This window comes from Dermacentor andersoni, chromosome 4, assembly GCF_023375885.2.
Source record: "Dermacentor andersoni chromosome 4, qqDerAnde1_hic_scaffold, whole genome shotgun sequence".
Taxonomy (NCBI): Eukaryota; Metazoa; Arthropoda; class Arachnida; order Ixodida; family Ixodidae; genus Dermacentor; species Dermacentor andersoni.
Window position 1 is genome coordinate 41090296 of NC_092817.1, and position 23405 is coordinate 41113700.

The window sequence follows — 23405 nt, forward strand, 5'->3', positions numbered from 1 at the left end:
AGGACAGACGCCGGCATTATCGCTCAATGGGCTATTTGAGGCTTTCGCATCGAAGTAGTCCCAAGCCAACCGTCAACAGCCTTCACAGATAAGGAGGTTTCGTGTATGTGTAGCACGGTACATCAAATGCCGACACATGGAAAATATTGTTTTGTAACGTACAGTAATTTTTGTTTGCCACTTCGTTCCGCCTTAGGTATAACAGGTATTGAGGACATAGATAGAGAATATAACTTTTACTCTCTATCTACCTATATCTTTATATTGTGCAGTTAAGCATGCATGTAACGACTCCCTTTCTATGAATCTTTTTTCCACCGATACTCTAAACGTCTCTTACTTATCTTGACTCCTGACCGGTTAACGATTCCATCCGCTGTGGCCCCGAGCGCTTCTGAAAGGTGGACGTTTCATACGGTTCTCATTGGGCGAATACCATTGCATTCCATTACGACGTGCTGAGTCAACTACAGACTTGAAGCGTGCACGAGCCTTCATCCAGTTGCGAATATTTGCTCAAGTATGTTTCTTTTCCTGAGGCAGCAAGTTCGTGCCTGGAAAAACCAAGACACTGCCTTTTGAGTTATCGTACAATTTTTTCTCTTGATTACTTTTTTTGCCGTATTTGTAAGTCTCCATGGTCCCTTTTTTTTTCTCCGTCCCTAGCATGAGATTTACTGTCTCTGTTTCTCGATCCTACTTTCGTTTCGATCACCTCCGCGTGTTTATTTATACTTTCAATTACCATGTATTTCGTTGCCCACTTTCTTTACTTATTCCTCCATTCCGTGTGCACGCCAGGTCAACGCTTTTAGACAGATACAGATATTTGTTCAGTCTAGCTGCCCATTTCTTTTCATTCGTCTTAGCATTTCTTCAAAACAAATTTGCTGTGTGCTTATAGGGCTTCAAAAGAGACCCAGCACATGTCACTCTCCACTGCTTCGTTCGTGGTATTACCGTGCACCCCCAACGCCAATCGACCTACCGACTTTTGTTAACTTCCAACCTCGAAAGGATCTTCGAGTTTAAGCACGGAATTACATTTGCGAACGCTTGCGCTGACACCACTACTCCTTTCCAAAATACTCGTTCCACCTCAGGTTCATAGTAGCTCCAAAGGGCTATGTGTTTCATTATTGCTGAATTCCGCTTCCCCTTCATCCTCAGAGTATCTTGATATGAGTGACAGCTTAAGCGGCCCCGAGAACTTTGAGTGGCGCTTTCTCACGTGCGACGTCAGCTGGGGAACTACGCGGTCGGTTGATCTCCCTTTGTCGAGCGTAAAACACGATGAGTGTGTTAGGAGAACTTCTTGCTGGGCAACTTGGTGTTGATTCATTATACCTAATTTTAAGGGCCAAAACACACACACACACACACACACACACACACACACACACACACACACACACACACACACACACACACACACACACACACACACACACACACACGACAGGACAACGGGGCACGCGCTCTGTTACGTTGCCCTCTCCTGTGCGCAGTGAGTTGTTTTTTGGCCTCTTAAAAATAGGTATAATGAGTGTGCCAGCTTGCGGAATAGTGTACGCAATATTCTAGAACACGGCTTGCCGGGAGATCGATCGGTGTCACCGCCTGGCGGAGCAATGGGAATACAGAATGGAACACTGGCGCAAGTTCTTGGGCCAGTTGGTGCATGATGAGCTTGAAAAAGGGGGTTCCAGCGAAGCACAAAGGACGCGCACGCAAGGAAAAGACGTCAGACAAGGGCGGCGTGTCTAACGCCTTTTCATTGTGTGCGCGTCCATTGCTTTCGCTGGTGCCCACTTTTTCAAGTACAGTATGGAAGCCTAGGGAAGGAACAATGGATAACGACAGAAGGATTAGGTAGCGCGATGAGATTAGGATTTTATTCAGGTGTAAGATGGAGTCGACAGACGCAAGATAAGTGAAACTAGAGACCTCTAGGAGAAACCTTCGTCCTGCAATGGGAATAAGCAGTTATGACATTCAAGATATAGTTATGGCAGATGAGGTAACCTTGAACAAACAAAAAAGAAAGAGAATTTAACCATTATACGTAAAGCGTACTGTCAAGCTTGCGTGGTGTGCTCGTCGGTGGCTTTGCTGTATTAGTACGATTGCCTGGCAGTGTTAAATGGGTAGGCATAATCTTCTAGTTAAGTGAACGAGAACATATAGAGGGATATGAAAACGAGATAGAAACAACTATCGATGGCAAATAATTACAATGGTAGATGTGACAAGCAGTTGCATCGAAAGCGTACATGCTTCTGAACAGTTATTGTAGCATGCAATGCACACTATGTTTTAGCAATAGAACAAAAGGAAACCGCCAATTTGGCGGTTCCACAACAGAAGACAGGTTGGTGACAAGGGTGCATACATAGTCATATTATTCACAAGCACGCAGCCACTTTCATGTGAACCTTGACTGAGGCCAGCTAATAATAAACTTTAGTCGGCGGGCCCTCTATTTAAGCTTAAGCCAAAGCAATTCGCGAAGTGCAAATGAACTGCTGAACATTGCCGCTGGCAGGCATACATGATTCATTTTCTCTTTTCCCTCGTTGCAGAGTCACCGCTCCGTTGAGACATGCATCATTTCAGCTCGAATCACAGTAATGACACGCACAAAGTGATAGACATGCATCACATGGCAGTATACCTGTTCAAAACATCGGGAACGTGACCGATACATTACAGCGCTCCCAAGATTTGAAACAATGCTTGGATATATTTAAAAAAAGAAAGGTTTCGGCGGAGAGCCTCCGTACACTATGTACATGAATATACGGCACATGCTAACTTGTGTCATGCGCACACTAAGGGGAAGGACGGATGTGATCACAGAACATTTGTGAACTGTTTATAACAACTAACAGCTTATAACAGCTGTAACAGAATAACCGAATGGGCGGTTTTTTAACGCTGGAAGAATTTGGCACACTGAAACTTTGGTCCCAGGTCTGCACGAGCGGTACGGGCGCAGCGGCCTGTGACCAAGCGCTGACTAGTGGGAACAGGTTGGCATGGCGGCGAGTCCGTAATGCGAGCGGCACCGAGCCATAAAAACGCACGCTAATCCCGCTTTGGCGAAGTAGCACCAGACTTTGATGAGTGCCAGCCGCCATTCGTTCCATGCTTCGTCGCTCGTACCGGTTCCGCTTTACGCTAACGCTTGTTGTGGCTCGACCGCGTCAATGTTCGCACAAATATATTATTCTGTAGCTAAAACCTCCACATAGCGCTTACGGCTGACAACCTGAAAAGTACACTGAAACTATTTCGACAGTAACGCACAAATGCATCAATTTCGTAGGGCGGATGCCCTTGTGAACATTATGAAAAGAATCGACCCCGTGTAAGCCTTCAGGAATACAAGTCCTGATGTCGTAACGTTGGTTCCAGATCTCTTCGTCTCATTTTTCCTTGAAAACTCTCTATCTTCTGCGTAAACGCTGTAATTTATTATAAATTGATTTTAAGGATTCCGTACACCCATAGATCAAAGCAACGACTTTTGGCTATAGATACCCTCTGTCCCCGCCTATTCTGCGCATAATGGGTTTAGTACTGCCATTCGGGCGAGCGATCTCAATGGCTGCTTTCGCGTTCCTCATTAGCCGGTTTTCGGGCGTCTGCCTTTTATGACAGCGACAGGAATAATAAACATATGATCGATGCGGCGATCCATAACCAATCACGGATGATACTTGTGTAATCCGAACCAAGTTTCCGAACACGGCCCAGAAGCTGAGCCGTCGTATAAGCAACTTTCCATTGACACATTGAAAATTTGAATCAGCGAGCGAGCGATAAGCGTTGTGGAGGAGGATACATATAGGTTGGCGCTACTGTACTAGCCGACGAAAACGTGTACGGTTGGACTTTAACGGAACCAGACTGTATCGGTACCGCTATACCTAATTCGCTAGGACTAGTACGCCTCCGCGGAGTCCTCCGTCATGGTCAAAATCTGAGCGTGCGCTATCCAGACGCGCTGCGGTGCCTGCGCGCACTTCGTGGCTGAAGGTATCGGTAGCACGGCAACGCCGTGATAATTAAGCAACCACGTGGACACACTGCGGTGGCGCTAGCTCTCTCCTTGATCTGTAATCTCGACCCGGCCGTTCCGGTAGAGGGCGTAGTGCTGGACGAGGAAGAGCACGTCGAACGCCATGCTGATGAAGCTCAGTCCCACTTTGACCACGTTGCCGAACAGCGACGTCCAGTCGTCTGCGCCCAGAAAGTGCACGCCACCGAAGATTAGCAACATGCTCGCGAATGCCACCTACACGTACAAGCACTTATGTCACTGGTCACTGCATGAGAGATGAGATGAGGTGACCGTTCTAACTGTGCCCGCTACAACCGCATATCCATGAAAAAAGAAGGAAATAGATAGATAGATAGATAGATAGATAGATAGATAGATAGATAGATAGATAGATAGATAGATAGATAGATAGATAGATAGATAGATAGATAGATAGATAGATAGATGCGCGCATCGCGGCAAGGGCTCGGGATTTTTTTTTTTTTTTTGCGCAACTACGTATCTTAAGTGTTTCCTTAACGAGGCTTTGCAATGACCCAAGGACAACAAACAAACATACAAACCCCCACGGTCATACAAACAAACAAAAAAGGTGCCAAGCAGATACCTGCGTGCAGGTGCGAACAGCAAGCTTCTAAATGAGCCACACACACAAAACTGCTCCCGACTCTGCTGAAGCAAGTATGGCACCAATGCGCAGCATTGAGAAAATGTCCCGCAGTGTACCGCGCGCTGCGCCGCCAGTGACAACTTCGTGAACTTCAAAGAAAAGAGCAACAGCAAAAAAGCGCAACTTCCGGTTGTAGAGGGACCTTTGTGCTATCGGCCTGTTTTACTTGTTTACAGACGTCGATAACACCACAAAACAACTAAAACACGACCGGCCTCCACAAAAAGACATCACGAACAACCATACCTCCGATAATATTGCAAACCTGGGAAGAGCCGTAGAAGCCACACGCATGCGGTGCACGACGGAGCTTGTATGTGGGAGAAATAGAACTATCGCCATCGTGCAGCTGGAAGTTGATTTTGGCGGTTTATCAGGCGAAGTACAATGTTCGTGTATGAAACGTTTTCATGATGTGAACACCCGGGCGCTGGAACCTGGACTATAGTTAGATCTGTCGTTTTTACGTTTCAGGTGCGATGCCCTGGTAATGAACTTCCGAGAGCTATAGGCACCACGTCGTTCGACTTTTTTTTTTTACGTTCATCTAAACAACTGACAGTATAACACACAACATATGGTTCAGGAATGGTCAAACAAGTTTGGGCAGATTTGCGGATGATGATGATGATGATGATGATGATGATGATAATAATAATAATAATAATAATAATAATAATAATAATAATAATTTCACTTGGGAAGGATAGTGAGGGAAACTGCTCGGAGCTACAGCCATTAATTACTAGAAGTTGTTCGACGGGCCATTGTAATGGTGACTCACCGTAGTTGTAGGCGATTATTAACATTTGCACCAGGCTCAAGCTTCCTCCAGTGAAGTCAAGCAGGATGTTGCCTATGCTCCAGCCTGCTGTGGACTTCCTCTTGTAGTTGAGGTAGGCCTGGATCAGGTTACAATTGCACGATTATAACGACGGCACCGAAGCATTCTCGTTACCGGGACAAAATTGGAAGTTTGGCTACAGAGGACCATGCCTGTGCCGAAATAATAGCTTTACTCTATCAAACTCTAATAAGTTAAAAAAAAGAAAAGAAAAAAAGTGACCAGGCACAAGACTGCGTGCTAAGAACAAAACAAACAAAAGTTACAAACATATATACAAATTGCGCACAATGTAGAAACCTCACATCTGACACGCATGAAAAGCCGCACTAACGCTCGCATAGTTGAGCTGACAAAGCGCATCTTTGCGGAAGAGATTTAACGCTTCTAAGAGATCTAAAGCACCCTTGCATGAGAGTTATCTTATTTTCTCTCGTCTTTTTTTTTTTGTTATCTCGGTCCCTTTCATCTGCAGTACAGAAAGCCTTACGTGTAGCAAGGCTTGTTACGGGCAAGAGTAATATAGAGCCTGTGTGACAGACGCCAAGAGTTTGCAGTGTGTTGCGTCGCGTTTATGTGTACACTTCCTTTTTCCATCTCTCTTTTTTATCTCTTCTCTCATTCGATCCTCTTATTTCGTTCACTCTATTCGCCAGTACAGACTAGCCAGCGTGTGCTTGCACTGAACTACCCTCCCTTTCTTTACATTTTTCTGTACATCCCTCCAATTTCATTCCTCCCTCTTCGCACGTAGCATGGTTACCATCTCAAGCTTTCACTACTCTGTCTCTCTCCCTCCCTCTCCCCCCTCTTTCTCTGCATGGAAGTGCTCCACAATGAACTGAGCGCAGCGTTAATACGTTCTCCGATAGACGTGCCTTAGCCGTGACGGCCCTGCGTACCTGAGGCATGTACTTGGTGAGCGTGATGATGAGCTTGCAATAGGAGAAGTAGTACAGGTAGAGGAGCCACGGAGTCCTCCAGTGACTGCCCGCGGAGAGTGTCACCACTCCGAAGACGGCGGCTCCAGTCCACACCGCGGCCAAAAGCAGCCGCGCCAGTAACGAGACCCGTTGACCACGGCGCTGCGATCACACAAGGGCAGAACACGTACGTCCGCTATCAGAGCGATATTGCAGACGCATCTCGCCTCAGATTGGTCTACTGCCCGGGGATTCGTCGTTTTCGCAGTTCGCGGAACCGTGTGTGGCCTTACGTCGATATCGTTTACTCGGCAGTTAGGCACATGTACTCATTCGGCCGCTTTGGGTATATTGTCACGAGTCGTGCTTGACGCTGGCAATCATGCAAGACGAGTGTGCCGCAAGACAAACGTTTACCGAGGCCAACTTGCGCCACGCATCGCCAACGAGAACTCGCCCGGTAACGGCAACAGGTGATTGCACGGACGGCGGTCGACGAACAGAGAGAGTCATCGCTTATGCATGGGCGTGCATTTACAGGCTGCCAAAGAACATGTGCAGAACCACGGTTACATTACCGCGCCATATGCGCTGCCCGACCGATGCTTAACCACCGAAACTGTACGAAGCCGGTATCGAAGTAGTTTTGTGCGGGTGCATAAAGTCGATAATCACTCGAAGGTCAGAGATTGCAAAGCTGGGAAAGCCCGAAAGTTACGTGGCATTGTGAGGGAAAGTACTGTAGCTCCTATAGTGTGCGCAGCTGACCGCGACCAGATGGAGACGTAAGATTTCGTTCTGATGCAGTATTCGTGGAGACTGGCCTGCTATGGTATAGTAGAAAGTCCACATGTGTCATAGATGAACAGCTGGTGTACAAAGGGCGAAGACTCGTGGTTCACGCGAAGACGAAGTGGTGTATACATGCACATGCCAGAGCTTTTCTCTTGGGCAAGGTTTCACCACTAGAGCCGTGCCTACATTTTTCATGTCGTAAGACGTTCAAACTGGGTTCGTAGGCGCTGTTTTCGGAAAGGGGCTACACGCAATAAAAAATGTCTGCTTTTTGTCAATTATTAGTAGGAGATGAAAGGCTCATTATAGGCACGCCACATCTTGAGCGTTATTCACGGCGAAATATTTCGCAGAATAACGATACAAAGGGTAATTTTCCTGCGTAAGGTAACTTTGAGAATTGCCAGAGTGAATTTTCCCGAATACAAGCGGCGCAAGCGGGAATAATTAGACAAAGTAAAACCCGCAGTACAGTCGCGTATTAACATATATATGATTAATAAAGGACCCTTGATTCGGATCCCACAGCGACAGATGAGCGTTCAAGCTTACGTGTATATACGTAGACCCTGCAAGTGTTTTAAGTGAGCTTTAGAGATGACGGTGCCTGAGATAGTCGGCGGACAGAGTCGGGAGAACGCATAAAATATTCAAGTAGGATCACCTCGTAGATGCAGCACTGTACGACAGTGACGAAGGTGGCAAACGCGGCGTGCAGGCCAAACACAATGTCGTTCAGCTCCACGGGGATGACGCCGGTCGGGTGCAGCTCATGGTACTCCTCCTGTTGGCAGACGTCGGAAACGCAAGCAGAGCATAAGAAGGGTCAAGACGTACTCAAGGCTTATTCGCTACATCAGTGTTGGGCTGTTTGTTGTACTATAACGATGGGCTTTGCTGCAGTTGAAAAATCAGTTCTAATGAGGGGGACAAGCATCCATAAAAATATGCTGCTTTCTCTTAAAGGGGCTCGGAACCACTTTTTGTCTTTATCGAAGTGAAGAAATGCAGTTGAAGTTAGGCTATTTCAGAAGTACCTTGCCGCAAAAAGTAATTCAATGCGTTCAGCAGAAAGCGGAGTTATTGGCAATCAAACGTTCCGTTCGCGGTGCTTCCGCTCCTTCTTCAATGCCTTGCACTGAGAAGGGTACGGCGGAGCGGTGCGTGTCCACAACGGTCCACCCATACTGAACGTCACCGTGACGCGCAGTTCAAATTTGATTTTGGGTGATCACGCAGACGCCGCTATTCCTATTTTAGCGCTTACGGCGCACGAAACGCGGTTGTCCTCGGTGAGCCGCTGTGCTCTCGGCCAGCGGCCTCGCCGAGGCACCCCGCGGCGGCCCCGGTATCTACGTGACGTAGCAGACCGCAGCAGCCACGCAACTATCGTGCGCATGCGCCGCGTTTATTTGTGCACGACATGGCTTGAGTGCGTGTTCGCGCTCATATGTTCCAGTGTGGCCTTGCGTCATGGCGCAGACAGACTTTGTCCTGCACCACCCCGACCCACGGATAGCTGCCGCATCCAACTTGCGCATTTTTTTTGAAGCGCTGTTAATAGCTCAATACGAAGCGAAGTCTGCCAAGGCGCCTAAACAGGAGCGGCCAGGAGCGAGCGCGCGCTGGAAAGCGTGCATGTGGTTTCGCTTTAAGTTCCGTGTGGTTCGAGGCTAGTTGAATGTTCGAAACTAGTCGAAATTAGCGAGACCCGACGGCTGCGACACCGATAAGCAGGGTGGCCAAAGTTCAATTCCTACGCGGGCGGCCGCGGCCGAGCGTAAGCAGACGACAGTAGACTTTTTCCGGAAGTACGTAATTATTATCGAAATCCGGAAGCAGGTTTTCGCTTACTTGAGCCTGTTTATTAAACTTCGTCAATAAATATACACGGTAACAGTAGGAAGAAGCACATTGATCCAAACACCCTTCTTGATTGATGTCAGCTGTTGGCCAACAGCAGCCGCGTATGGGAATCCGGTATATTACGAAATAAAGCGTTCAGAAAATAGTGAGGAGCAGGCTTCTGTTGAAAAGAGAGTGTTTGAGAGAAAGATGACTTTGCGCTCCGCCTTCGAGCTCCACGCGCAGCGCACGAATGCAAAACTTGGCTGAGGTGTTGCCAGGAGCGTATGCTATTCGCGGACTATGTTTTTTCAAGAAGCCCGGCGCCTTTAAAACGGCTGTCTTACGAAGCAAATCGAGTCTTGTTCAGGGTTTCGATTTCCCCTGTCCCATGCACAAGATAAAACGCATCACTCTCTCTGAATGCTGCTGCTACTTCTCCAATATGGTAAGAAAAAATAATGAAGTGTTCCCTTCAATGTCTTGTCTGCTGCAACTTTATTCGTTGAAGTCCCGCGTTCACGCAAAGTGTCGCTATCGCTGCCGCTGACACAGATTGACCGCGGGCAAAGCCCGCGCAAGACGAGTGGACATTATATTTTAGCACGGTTGACCAGCGTATTCTTGCAACCAGCGGGTAGCTTTCTTTTTCTTTCAGCTTGCACGGTTTCTTCGTAAAACTTCCCTACTTAATTATTATGCATGAATATGTTACACAACATGCACCACGGTGGTATACTACTCGTCGAAGCCAGAGGATATCACGGTCCCGTTACGTTAGGTGCGTTCGCAGAATCTGCCAACTAATGCGCATCACGGTACTGCTGATCACGTATGCCAAGGGTCGTCGCAGCAACGGTATACACAAGAAAGGCGCGCCACATCAGCGTTCGCTTCGTCATAAAACTCACGCATATTGCAAATGTTGAATGTTAACAGCCAGGCGCCTAACCAAGCCTAGTTTAATCTCTTTAACCACGCTGCTGCAGCGGCAGTGGCGTTTCCAAGACCTGCAGTAACGAGAGGTTGTTAAAGGACGTCCGCACGAAGGCGGCGCGGCGCTTACCTGAACGACGGGGCTGAAGTACATGCCCAAGTTGAAGAACGAGTACGCCAGGAATCCAGTCAGGTTGAGCCCAACGAAGTCGAAGCTCAGTCCTTCAACGCTGCGAAATGTTCGCGCAAGACAGAGTCCGTTAATTGTGAAAAAACGAGAGCGCTGGTCATTCGCTAGAGTCAAAGAAGAAAGGAAATCTGCAGTGAGGCATAATTGAAAATGAGGATGAAAACAGCAATGCGCGTGCTGTAAGGTTGAGCCTCTTAGGCTTTTCGGTATTGACATTGGGTTGCTTTTTTAACTCTAAATTTGCGCGGAAATAGCTGAGACAATTGAAGTACGGAAGAAGAGGAAGGAAACGGAGAAAACAGAAAGTGCGCTCACCACTTTCGCTTCCAGTTGAGGTATATCTGAGGGTAGAAGGAGACGGACCACGCCAAGAAGTAGATCCAGCCAACAACGTCACTCAAGGTCACCAGCCAGCCCAGCTTGAAGACTTCCACGTGGACGAAGGCGTTGGCCAAGCTGCAATTCCAAGGCGTGAGACAATTCGCGCTCGAAAGTAAAGGCACACACACGACCAAGCAAGTAAGACTGGCACACACTTGGAGGTGTAGGAGGTGTAGGAGGGTAGGCGGCTTACACACAGGTGTTTCTGCAAACACTGCCCAACATTTTATCAAAGATCACCTGCGGCACGTAGCACAATTCGAGTCCTCAAGCTGGATTACTCAAAGAGGTGGACATTTTTTTTGTACAAGAAATCGAAATTAATAATTGAATAATTACTAAAGTCCGCTAAGTTTTGAAGTAACTACCTCACGGCAAATATTGCAATTTACAAATTGCAGTCTGTTACACGCCTAGACATATTGGAAATCATTCTTCGGATGCATCATTTTCCAAATCCAGAATTTTGGGAAGATATACACTGGCGGTCCAGTCACTTTTGTGCTTGAATGCGTAGAACGGCGTTTTGCGCATTGTTTTACGCATTACGCGGCATTTTGTTTAACCGCAAGTTTAGCGACCGTACACAGTATAACCGCTGCCGCCGTGTCTTTAAATGTAAAAGCGTTAATTCCTTTGCCTACCCATACCTAGTTTGCTGAATCTAGACTTGTGGCCTCTTTGTGACATAGGGCCCCCTTAGACGATTCCGCAAACGTTGCGTATGTCGGAGCAACGACATCACGTGATGCCGATGATGCCCAAGAGAATGACAGTGATGATGATGATCATGATTTTTTAGATTGGCAGTAATTCTACCAGAATTTTTCATTACACCTTCGGTAAAACATCGTTCGGTACCGGACATCTGTTACAAGTTACGTAGCAAGAGAAAGTTTCGAGAAGAGCAGAACGAACCGTTTAAAATGTATATATCCAGTTTATAAAGCAATGCACGTTACTCATGAGTACTGCCTATTTCGTGACCAACCGACCGAGTGGGTGAAGATATGTGTGTAACAGCGTACGCTTGTACTTTTTTACGAAGATACAACTGCAACAGTATATATATTGACCCTTTTCGCGGCGATCCCGTGGGCGCTGCCATGTTTGATCACGTGGTGACGCGACCATTGCTTGCCTCAACTGCCTCCGTTGCCTCCGCGTTTACAACGGATGTGTATGACGCCGGTGCGGCTTATCAAACCTCTGTTTCAGGAGATATCGTAGATGGTGATTGAATGGACGACACGAAGCTTTGGCCGCAGCTTCAGAGAACATGCAAAAGAGCTTTCAGAGCTGATTAAGCTATGTCCAAACAGCGCGAGCAGTGTATATGGTGCTTGTTCAAAAAGCGGGGCTAATTATGTATTCCAAGATATCCAAACTTTTCGATCATGAATTGAGTCGCGATTAGTGTGTTTTGCTATCCTTTCTTTATTTGGCAATTATTTTGAAGCAGCGGCCTGTCATGTTTCTGATTCAGTAAAGTTCCTCGATGCGGTCACTATCTGATTATTTTCTTCCTAATCACTCGCGGGTGTGCTCATTTCCGATAGATTTGTTCTTGCTGTGCACAAGGCTTCGTACGTAGCTATCTTGTACATTATAATACATTGTAACAAAGATGTGTTATTGCTAGTAACTCGCTTACTATTGTGGACCGTCGCGAAACATTCAGCTTCGACCATTCGTGCGCTATCAGTGTAGTCCGCCATTTATTGTGCGTATATAGTGCGCATATATTCAGGTGTGCGCCCATTCACTTATTCTTGACATCTTGGTAATAGAACTGGCAGAAGTCTTCGTCCCAGTTAGGCTAGATGTGTGTAAAAACTGTGCGCGAAACATACTATGATAGGAAGCGGCGGTACTCCCTTTTTTTCATTGTTTAACGAGCGGTACTCACTCTTGCCGACGTTCCGGGGCTGGCGCCCTTTCTTTGAAGGTTAGCGATACAACGCTGGCGGCCGAGCAAATTTCTGTATCCTCGACAAAAGCCGTACATCTCAAAGTGCCAGTACCACGTACGGACACTATCTTGCACCAGCGGTCCGCGAACTTGGCTACACAGATTCATTACATTCCATAGCATGCCAGTCACTATTTTTGCAGCCAACTGCTGCACATATCTTCAATCCACATGAGTCAATCCAGCAAGATTGGAGCACAGCGTGTTAGTGAAAACTCGGTTGCGTTTCCGACAGCTGATCGCACAGAAGCAAGGTAGAAGCGGTAATGGCTTCGCAATCGTGCACTACATGTCGCTGATGCCACGTGCGGCGCGTAAGCGGCGCGTCGCCCAAAGCGCCATCTCGTTTCTTTTGAACAAACTGCTCCGCAAAAAGGGGCCAATACTACACCACGTTGCGTGCAACCAGAAAGACTGACGTCATCGAGCGTACGGTGTTTTTTCGTTTCGGCTCTTGGTCCGCACACCAATCATGCGGGCACACTATAGGACGTCACGTGCAGGAGAGAAAGGAATCGAACCTGACGAAAGGCAGCGACGTGTTGAGCTCGACCGTGGCGTGGCCGGCTCCGACGGCCGAGACGTTGATCCAGGCCGGTTCGATCCCCTGCAAGGGTATCCAGGCTGGCCCTGGCAGGGTGACCGCGCTGCAGCCCTCCTTCACTGCAGCGTGCACCTGGACGCTCTCGTTCGGGGCACGACTGCGAGCGCGGCCACAACGGTTTCACGGTGCCGCCGCCGAAGCTATCGGCAGCCGCGTGTGCCCATTTCTCTAAATAAGCGAGGACTTCGCCGTTGAAATCTTATACGCTCCAATAGAGTGGGAGGTCTTAAATTTATATAGTTTACTGACCTCTCTAAATTTGGTAATTCGCGAAAAAGTGTAACTAAAATTCGCTTCGTGTTATGGAAAGACCTGAATTTCACCAGTAAATATCATTTTGAGCTGCACCCAATAAATTTTCTTCATTTTTCTCCTTTATTCTCTCACTCTCTAAAATCTTTCGATCTCATTTCCCATTCCTATACAGAGTAAGATGTCCGCGCTCATACGCACGCAAAAAAAGAAAAGTCTGTCTTTCAGAAAGGACCTTGTCCGTCACCCTTGTGCACTGGCTTGGACTTTTCTTCTGGATACATCTCACAAATTGCTAAGGAAGAAGTTGCTAGAAGTCCATTTACTTCGGTGCGTTTGAGGTTCTAAACGGTATCTCCACAGAAATTCTACACTAAGTAAGACTTTACAAAAGGTCTCAATCCATAAGTCCATTGTCTGTAGACAGCCTACAAAGTTTACGGGCTTAAAATTTGCAAACGAGTACGCTAAACAAAGGTAATTATGCCCACTTAAAGCCCTGCTGCAGCCTAAATATAATTTCATATAAAGTCTAAACAATTGATATGTTTTATTAGAAAGACAGAAAAAGAAACTGCGCGAGCTGTACCACGAAATAAAGAATGTCATGATGGATTTCAGGCCGAGGTACTCACTCAAGCCGGACGAAGAATCCTGACTCACTCCCGAGAGGGATGAGCATGTCCAGCGTCGACACTAGCAACTCCCAAGCGTTGCCTGAAACGACAGAGAACAACACGTCCAGGGCACCGCCTTCGCCATCATACGTACTCTTCACTCTTCACAGCTTCGCGTACCGCCAGTCTCTCTTGTAAAAAAAAGCTATGCATGATATTCTATTGCCTCTCTACAGGAAGCCAATTGAAATCAATAAAAAGTCGGTGAGAACAACACTTTTTGTCTTGCAATTTGTGAAGGTTTAGCACAGGCGAATGGACGACCGCCGTATCTCGCTCCTCCCCTCTCCCACCCCCCACACTCCCAACCCAAGTAAATGCTCTGAAAATAAACATTCAACTTCAGCAAAGCCGCCACAGCTCAGGAATCCTCCCAAAAGGGTTCTACATTGTGCACTACCGACTCCCACAACTTTCGACCTCGCCGTGAAGGGAATAAAAAGCACCTCGGAGTTGCGATTCTTCAGGGAACCTTCCAAAACTTCGTCCGGTCAGACGCGATGAATGAAAGACGTAAGTTGCAGTCAGTGACGAAGTCAGATAATGGTAAGGGAGTATCGATACGTTAAGGTTAAATGTTTCAGAAACATGACACATTCGTTAAGCACTGACGTTTCGGAATCGTTGCGGTCCCATTGCAACAAGACATGACTAAGAGTTCCAATATGTCAGTCATTACCAAACAGCCGTAGGGGTTGCCAAACGTCAATAGCTATAACCTTTCGACCACCCCTCTCTATAAGTCACGGCCAGTAACTTCAGTTTTGTGCATCTGACATTGCTGGTTCTGCTATATTTGCAATTCACTTCACTCCAAGGGTCGTTCTCACCTGGTGTTGCAGCAATGAGCAAGCAGAGGCACAGAAGCTTGAACGTCGTCATCGCGTCGGTAGACAGAAACAGGTTTAGCCGTGTTCCTACCAGTCTGAAAAAGAAAGATAAGAGAAGTGCAAATGCGTAAGTGCTGACACAACGAGTCAGCTCTAGAAACACATACAGTGCCTCCGGAGACGCATGTTTTCAGCATACGGGATGATCAATTTTGAGTTTTACTGAGTTTTTTAAGGTTGCCTGCGGCAGATAGCATATTTCATGCCCCTTGAGCTGGATTATTCGAAGAGGCGGATATTAATAGCACGAGGTATCGAAACACATATTAAACAAATTAATGTAAATTCGCTAATTAACTTCCTTATTAATTACTTTACGGCACATATTGCAATTCGTAAATTGTAGCCGGTGAGCTTGCAAGACGTATCCACTTGAAATAAATTTTCAGGCGGACACCAGTTTTGAGATCTTATTTCCCGAAATGTGGGACGAAATACATGGGCGTTCGGTTACCTTTGAGTTTGAATGCATAAAACTGCGTTCTTTTTTAAGTGAGTGGAACAACAGTGAATTTTTACGGCGAGTTTATTGGCACATAGCTCCAAACTGCAGTAATTCTGGAGATTAATGCCAAGTAGATACGCCTCGCAATGTCACCGGCTACAATTCGTAAATTGCAATCTGTCTGGTAAAGTAAGCAACTAGAAAGTTAATCAGTGATTTTTTGTTAATTAGTTGAATATGTGTTTCGATTTCTCATGAACGTAATGTCCGCCCCTTTGAATAATCCATCTCAGTGAGTAAAATTATGTTATCTACAAGCAATTTTTTTAAAATTCTGTAACCTTAAAAAATGATAAAATCCTAGTGAACACGCAAGCATACTTTGACACGGACCTTTTTCCTTTTTTTTTTCTTTCGTTTACTTGCAGTGGGCAGATGTGCATGACAACGTAAATAGTTCTTTTTTTCTCATATCTCCTCATCACCTCAATCAGCAGAGGAGGTATTTTCGACTGATCACTTTCGGGCATACTTATTCACTTCTGAGTGACGCGTGGCGTCCCGCGCCATGCACATCGACGGGCGACGGGCATTCTGTCTCCTCGCTTAGCCAGTCAGCGTCCCCTCAAAGTGAGATAAGCGAAATTCACCGACGCCGAATAACACCCCTTACTATAAGAGAGAAGTAGAAAGGTCAAGATGCCGAAAGAAAGAAAGGTTGTTCGCAGTTACCGTACTCCAAAATACCGTTGCAGTCGACTGTACATACACAGCATACACACAACGTATACGCCTTCCGAGGATACTGTTCCGTAAAACATATCATCACTAACTAGAAACTGAACTTGGCAACGTTTAACGCGTGAACCCTCTCGATTGAGGCTACCTTAGCAGGGCTCTTTTAGAATTTATCGGGCATCGCCTAGTATTATTATTAGCCCTATAGTGAGGTTAGGAGAACTGGTGGGGCTTGTGCTACAGAGGCCTTCTAAACAAGAAAGAATGAGGAGTAGGCTTACCAAAAGTACGATGACTTCTAACCAACTCGCCCACCTTGCTATCTTTCTAATTCATCACTTGATTCACCTTAAGGACCTCCTGGGGGTATTCGTGGGTTAATATATTCAACAAATAAATACAAGTCACTGCCCTATAATATAAGCACTCAGAGCATCTGTGTACGACAGTGGGCACCTGATGGCGACGACGTCGTCTGGGAGGGGAGTTCCAGTCCACAACAGTGCGGGGAAAAAAGGAACCCGGAAAAGTCGTAGTTCGAGAAAAAGGCCGAGCGATCTGAAACGGATGTGCAGTGCAGTGAGATATGCGGGTCGGATGAATAATGTAAGGTGCTTGATTTAGAGTGCTACGGTAAAACTTGCGGAGAAAACGGAGGCTGGCGATGCGGCGGCGAGATTCGAGGCTTTCGAGACCGGAGTTTGTCTCCAGGGATGGAACGCTGATGTACGTCATACGAATAGGAAGAATGGACGAAGCGAATGGCATGGTTTTGAACAGATCCGAGTGCATATTTTTAGGTATATTTGGGTGCGAGTTCCAGATCGGTCTCGCATACTCAAGTTTAGGTCCGATGAGGGTTTTGTATGCCAGCAGTTTCACGTGTTGCGGCGCATGACGAAGATGACGTTTTACGAAACTGCGTACATTGGTGCAAGAAAGTGCGTACATTGGTGTAGGTTATGGAAAAAGAAAGATTAACTCGGTGGTTAGTCCACGGCTGCTTGCGCGTGATCCGACGGCGAAACGATTCCTAGGCGATTAATAATGCATAGCGGGCAGCATTGATGAATTCTGCTTCATTAATAGGATGGTAGCCGTCATCGAAATAAAGTTAAATAGGAGATAAATATTAAATGTAGTACAAGCCTACCTCGAGTCATGATGACGAAGAAATAGAATAATTTTATGATAATGTTGGATTAGCAATGAGAAAGGCGCAAGCTCAGTATACAGCTGGTAGCCATGGGGGACTTCAATGCAAAAGTGGAGAAAAAGCAGGCTGGGGAACAAGCAATTGGCAATTACGGCATCGATTCTGCGAATGTTAGAGGAGGGAGGTCGGTAAAAATCGCGGAACACAATAGACCCTGAATTATGAATACCTTCTCCAGGAAGCTCAGTAACAGGAAGTGGACCTAGAATAGCCTTAATGGAGCAAACAAATAAAATAAAAAAAAAATGACAGATTTCACGTTTTCTGCTAATCCAAGCAAAGTGCAGGATGTAGAAGTGTTAGATAGAGTAAAGGCAGTGATCATAGGTTAGCGAGATTTAGGATTGTTCTGAATTTGAACAGAGAAAGAGCAAAATTAGTCAAGAAGAAACAGGCCAATATAGACGCAGTAAGGGTAAACGCAAATGAATTCAGGCTAGTGTTCGCAAAGAAATATGCAGCTTTAGAAAAGGAAGATGAAAACAACATAGATGTAATTAACGAAACCATAACTAGGCTGATCTGAGAATCAGTAATTGAAGTGACAGGTAAGACACCGAGGCAACAAGTAGGTAAGTTCTCGAAAGTATATAAAGAATCTAAAGCATGAAAGTGTCTAACTCAAGAGATCAGATAGAATTTACTGAACTGTTAAAGCTGATAAACAAGAATAGATTAAGCGATATCCGAAATTATAACGTCGGAAAGATTGAAGAAGCAGTAATAAAATAGCTGCACCATGAAATAAGTGAGCAGAGAACTTGGCATAGGACAGGGCAAGATCTATGCAGTGAAAGTTAAGTAGCAATTTAGATGATATAGTAGTAGCAGCAAAATAATTCTATACTGACCTGTACAGTACCAAGAGCAGTCACGCAACCTCGATCCATTGGAAGTAGTGATGAACAGGATATAGAGGTTCCTTTTATAACTAGCGATCAAGTTAGAAGTGACTTGCAAGACATGTCCCGGGGACAAGCGGCAGAAGATGTAATAGCAGTTGATTTAATCAAATATGGATGGGATATTAATGTTTGAAAAGCTTGCGGCTCTTTATAGGTAATGCCTTACGACTTACGATTTCAAGTACACCAGAGAACTGGAAGAATGCCGACATTATGCTACTACATAAGAAGCTAGACGTTAAAGAATAGAATAATTATAGGCCCATTAGCTAGCTTTCAGTATTATATAAAATAATGGAAAAGATAATCTTCAATAAAATCGGGGCAACACTACTTCAAAAGAACAGGCTGGCTTCAGAAAGAGATATTCTACAATAAACTACGTCCATGTCATAAATCAGGTAATTGAGAAACCTGCGGAACAATCAGCCTCTCCCTACAAATTTCAAAGATTATGAAAAGGCATTTGATTCAATGGAGATACCAGCAGTCATGAACGCATTGTGTAATCGAGGGCTACAGGAGATATAGGCGGATATTTTGGAAATATCTACAAAAATTCCACAGCTACATTGTTTCTCCACAAGAAAAGAAGAAAATTGCCTAGCACGTTTGCCTAGGTCTACAGGGAACCCTGATCATGAGAAGGAAATTCACAGAAGAATAAAAATGGGTTGGAGCACATACGACAGGAAATACCAAATCCTGACTGGGGGCTTACCACTGTCGCCGAAAAGAAAAGTGTAAAATCATTACATTCTACCGGTGCCAAAAATTGTAAAATCATTACATTCTACCGGTGCCAACATATAGGGCAAGAACTTGGAGGTTAACAAAGAAGCTCGAGAACAGCTTACGCGCCGCGCAAAGAGCGACGGAAGGAAAAATGTTAGCGTGACGTTAAGAGAAAGGAAGAGAGCGGTGTGAATCAGAGAGCAAACTGGGATAGCCGATATCCTAATTGACAATAACAACAAAAAAAGGAGCTGGACAGGCTATGTAATGCGTAGAGTAGATAACCGGTGGACCATTAGAGTTACAGAATGGGTGCCGAGGGAAGGGAAGCGCAGTCGAGTACGGCAGAAAATTAGGTGGGGTGATGAAATTAGGAAATTTGCTGTTGCCAGGCGGAACCAGCTATTGCAACACAAGTGTAATTGGAAATCGCTGGGAGGGGCCTTCCTCCCGGCAGTGGACAATTAAAGAAATAAGACGATGATGATAATCCTCGATCATCATCATCGTCATCTCTAACATAGCAGTTGGGACTATAAGAGAAAGCCTATTTCTAAACGCCTCTAGCCGCCTCTTAAGCAGAATTTAAATCTCATGAGTGAATCTAATTCTTTGCCGCAGAAATGTTTCTCTTCCAATGAAAGGACAAAGGCTCGTATACCACCGGTGGCCTGTTCTACCAATTACAGAAGTTTTTGCCGAACTTCGCGTCTTCCTTTTAATATATCTGTTAGATTATCATCGACTCGCGTTCGATATACTTTCTGTTGCCTCTTTTATCTAAACAGTACCCTTACGAATTAGTTTTCGATATCTCACTGCGCAGTTCTCACTTTCCTTTCGACATTCTTCACTGCAGATTTTCTAGTTTAAGTTTATTTTAAAGCTCCGTTAAAAATATTCCGTTAATGAAGTCACCGGACTGAAACTGAACTGATGTCACAGCGCAAGCTTTTATGCTAACAAGACAGCCTCCTACTTGAAGCCATATTCATAGATGAAGAAGTCGATGCACGTATGTATACTTTATGGCTGCCCAAAGTTGCTTTGCATCAGACCAAAGTGCCAAGATTACACGGAACCTTATTCGAATTGTAAGTATGACGGGCGCCCGACCTCCCTTACAGAATGTAAGTGTCATAACAGCGTGCAACTTCCCCACACCAATGTATATATGTGAATACATCTTTTAATGCCGTGTATTGACTTAGCAAAACCACAGGTACACAGCTAATTTTTTATCTTTCCTCTAAAGCAAAACTCGCCCGAGCACATAACTGAGACGAATGGGACTCTTGTTAAGGCAACTCCGGCTATGGACAGTTCGCGGTAACTTTTACCATACCCGTGCGTAGTCGGCTGTTATTTACCGCCACGACCGCATTGTCGGTCTCGGCGCTAGGTATGTGTCCGCACACGCCCCGATTTGCCCGTGACCCGTTGTTTGGTGTTCCAGCACTTGTTTGTTTCGCCGGTTACGGATCGATATTTCATTCAGAGTGCAGATACATCGACAGCACAGCTCGGGGTACGAACGGCAAAATCGCAGTAGCAGTACTTCGGCACAAAGGGCACAGGACCTCCACACACTGTTGTTCACTGGGCAAATGCGTTCGCTGAGCTACCGTACGATCAAAAGTCATAGGTCGCATGCTAATGCGAAAATAATTTGCATATAACTGAAATAAAAACACTTCATCGCCTTGGTAGTTTCACCGTTTTATTGCCATGGCGCAAAAATGTCCCTCGATTTGGACAGTTTTCCTTATTTGCCTAAACAATGACCAACATCCCCATATCTATAGGGAAATTTTCCTAGAGTTGGAAGCACTGCTTCCGCATTACATGGCCATGCCCAACTCCATTTCTCCCTCTCTTAACCTCAACTAAAATATCGGCTACCGCCGTTCGGTCTCTAATCCACACTGCTGTCTTCATGCCCCTTAACGTTACTCACATCATTTTTGGCTTCATCGCTCGTTGCGTGGTCCTCAACCTAGCAAGTTTCGCAAGCTGACCTTCAAATATTTTCGGCAGCTCCAGAGGAAGATTTCCGCCTGCGTCGAGGCGCAGCAAGTTCGCGCACCATGGCAGTTGCCAGCTGCGCTTAGTACGCCGAGGGACGCACTACCGTGCGGCCGTAAGAAGAAGAAAAGGAGGGGGTTGTAACTACTGTAGGTCACGCAGCAGCTGCTCTGAAAGCTCGCGCAGAACGGAATCAGCTGCTGCGCGTTATGGGGCTTGCACGTGGGGGGGGGGGGGGGGGGGGGGGCGTTTAAGTACCAGTTCATTGTCTGTATAGCACTTTTTCAGGCATGACAGGGAGAGCCGCGTTGGCATAAGAGTTGGGGATGTGTAATACAGCGCCCTCTATTAATCGATTCTGTTTTCAGTGCGTATCGTGCGGCTATAATAGAGCGGGAAAAAGAAGCGTAATATCACGTGCTTATACAGTTTTTCCCGGCGCGCAGACTATTATGCCTATGCTCTCCACCGTAATAGCGATAGCTGTAGCTATTAGTCACTTGGGATCATCATTTAAACACACTGCGTGAGATAAAGATAACAGGCGCCGTAAAAACAGGGACGCTTCGTGATTTATATGTCTTTGCCTGTCGTGCTCCTCTCAATTTAAATGAGGAGTTTAAATGAGCGCAGTCAGAAAACTCAGTTAGATGCTGCTACACAGCCCAAACTGCGGATACCGGCGGTAGAGCTCGCCTACTCAGCAAATTGCACGATTGTCTAACTGCTGTACTCAGTAATTATGCGGCGACCAAACAAGGGAAGCGTCAGATTGATAGGCAACATTTAGACAATTAAACTTGTCTTCGTTAGGGAATGACAGTTGTTGCAGTTGTCTCGAAGAAGGCAGGTCTCCTTGTCTAACAATTTTCTCCCATACCTGACACTTCATCGCTTCAAGTTTCCATCTTCCTTTGAGCCTCTGTGTTGTCCGGATTAATAAGCTTGTATGTGATACTCTATTCGTGTTTTTTTTTTTCTGTAAAGGGTACACTGTTAGCCATTTTATGTTTCATCACTTCTTGCAGCCTGGCATTGTTCACTCTAAGAGGATAGGTACCCCTGCAAACCCATACTGATGGAGTAACTACTTGTATTACATTTGACTCTTATTCCAGACAAAAACGGACAAACAAGGCGACATCGGACGTTCGCAGACAGCGCTGAGGGCAGAGCAGCGAGAGATACAAACGAAAGATTAATGGTACCGCGGTAAGATGAGAAAGGAGTAACGTGGATTAGATAAGCGCGGACCGACCATCGTACAAAGCTGGAACTGAAACGGAGAAAGGGGAAAGTCTTGTACAGGTGTTTTAAAGAGTGAGAAAATGCGTGAGACCGAAAAGTGTGACAAAACAGTGTGACAAGTGCGAGAAAAGAGGGTTGGGCGCCGCCATCAGAGATCTGCAGCCATCGACGCGCGCGGTTGAAAACGGCACAACCCAGAGAGCATAGGAACACGTGCCTCGAGTATGACTCACTGCTTTGAGCATGTGAAACCCGACCACAGCTGTGCGCTGTTTATTCTTTACCGGGTAAGAATGACTACTTAATCCTTGCTGTATATATATAAAAAAAGAATTATGGGGTTTTACGCGCCAAAACTACGATTTTATTATGATGCACGCCATAGTGGGGGAGTCCCGTATTTGGACCACCAATGGTTCTTTAACGTGCAGATAAATATAAGTACACGGGTGTTTTCGACCCCATCTAAATGCGGTCTCCATGGCCGGGATTCGATCCCGCGACCTCGTGCTTAGCAGCCCAACATGGTGCTTAGTGGTTTAGCAGCCACTAAGCAACCACGGGGGTATTAAATGACAGGAGCAAAGGCAGTATCGCACGGCCAGCGTCGAATGTTTAGTGTGCTACCGGCGGAGTGAACTCGGCTAAAAGCTGCATCGTGCAGCCGCAGCGAGCTTAGCGTGGCCATAAGCGAAAATATCCATCCAGTCGATCACGTTTCTGAATCGCCGTTACTGCTGGATACACGAACGTTGTACGTTACGTCTTATCAACTTGTAAGGTTACCAACAAATGACAGCAGGTTGTGCAAAAGGACCTCATAAAAATCTCACTGGCATCATAGGCGACGTGAAAGCAACGACGAGGAGTGCCGAGTTATTTAGCGCAGCTACGCCGAGCACGCCCCCAGGATGTGCGCACAGCGCGCCAGCCGAACGGAGAAAACGAACCTTTTTGTAGCCGCAGGGCCGCAGCTCCTGGCGCCGAGCAGGCCGAGCCGCCCGGCAGGAAGGGACGGCAGCGCACGTGATCAGCCGTGTCAGCTGAC

At 46.1% G+C, this 23405-nt stretch overlaps 1 protein-coding gene across 2 annotated transcripts; it reads right to left on the reverse strand.

Moving 5' to 3' along the window:
• Positions 1-1868: 1868 nt before the first annotated feature.
• On the reverse strand, positions 1869-23398 carry LOC126536988 (uncharacterized). Of its 2 annotated transcripts, none has more exons than XM_050184069.3 (10): positions 23308-23398; positions 14986-15080; positions 14114-14195; positions 13144-13323; positions 10585-10725; positions 10210-10309; positions 7963-8082; positions 6483-6665; positions 5521-5638; positions 1869-4245 (listed from the first exon to the last, which is right to left on the reverse strand). In XM_050184069.3, exons 2-10 carry the CDS (start codon positions 15035-15037, stop codon positions 4103-4105), a joined length of 1119 nt encoding a protein of 372 aa, XP_050040026.3. In that variant the 5' UTR covers positions 15038-15080; positions 23308-23398; the 3' UTR covers positions 1869-4102. The 2 variants fall into 2 exon arrangements, with proteins under 2 accessions (XP_050040026.3, XP_054929615.2); XM_055073640.2 differs by lacking the exon at positions 23308-23398 and adding an exon at positions 21042-21141.
• Positions 23399-23405: the final 7 nt, after the last annotated feature.

What these genes read in the sequence shown, in the direction of transcription:
- LOC126536988 (XM_055073640.2), bottom strand. An exon ending in GCTCATTGCTGCAACACCAG is followed by an intron (nt 14,196 to 14,985) that starts GTGAGAACGACC and finishes CTGTCGTTTCAG; the next exon opens with GCAACGCTTGGGAGTTGCTA. An exon ending in TACAGTGCTGCATCTACGAG is followed by an intron (nt 6,666 to 7,962) that starts GTGATCCTACTT and finishes GTGTGATCGCAG; the next exon opens with CGCCGTGGTCAACGGGTCTC.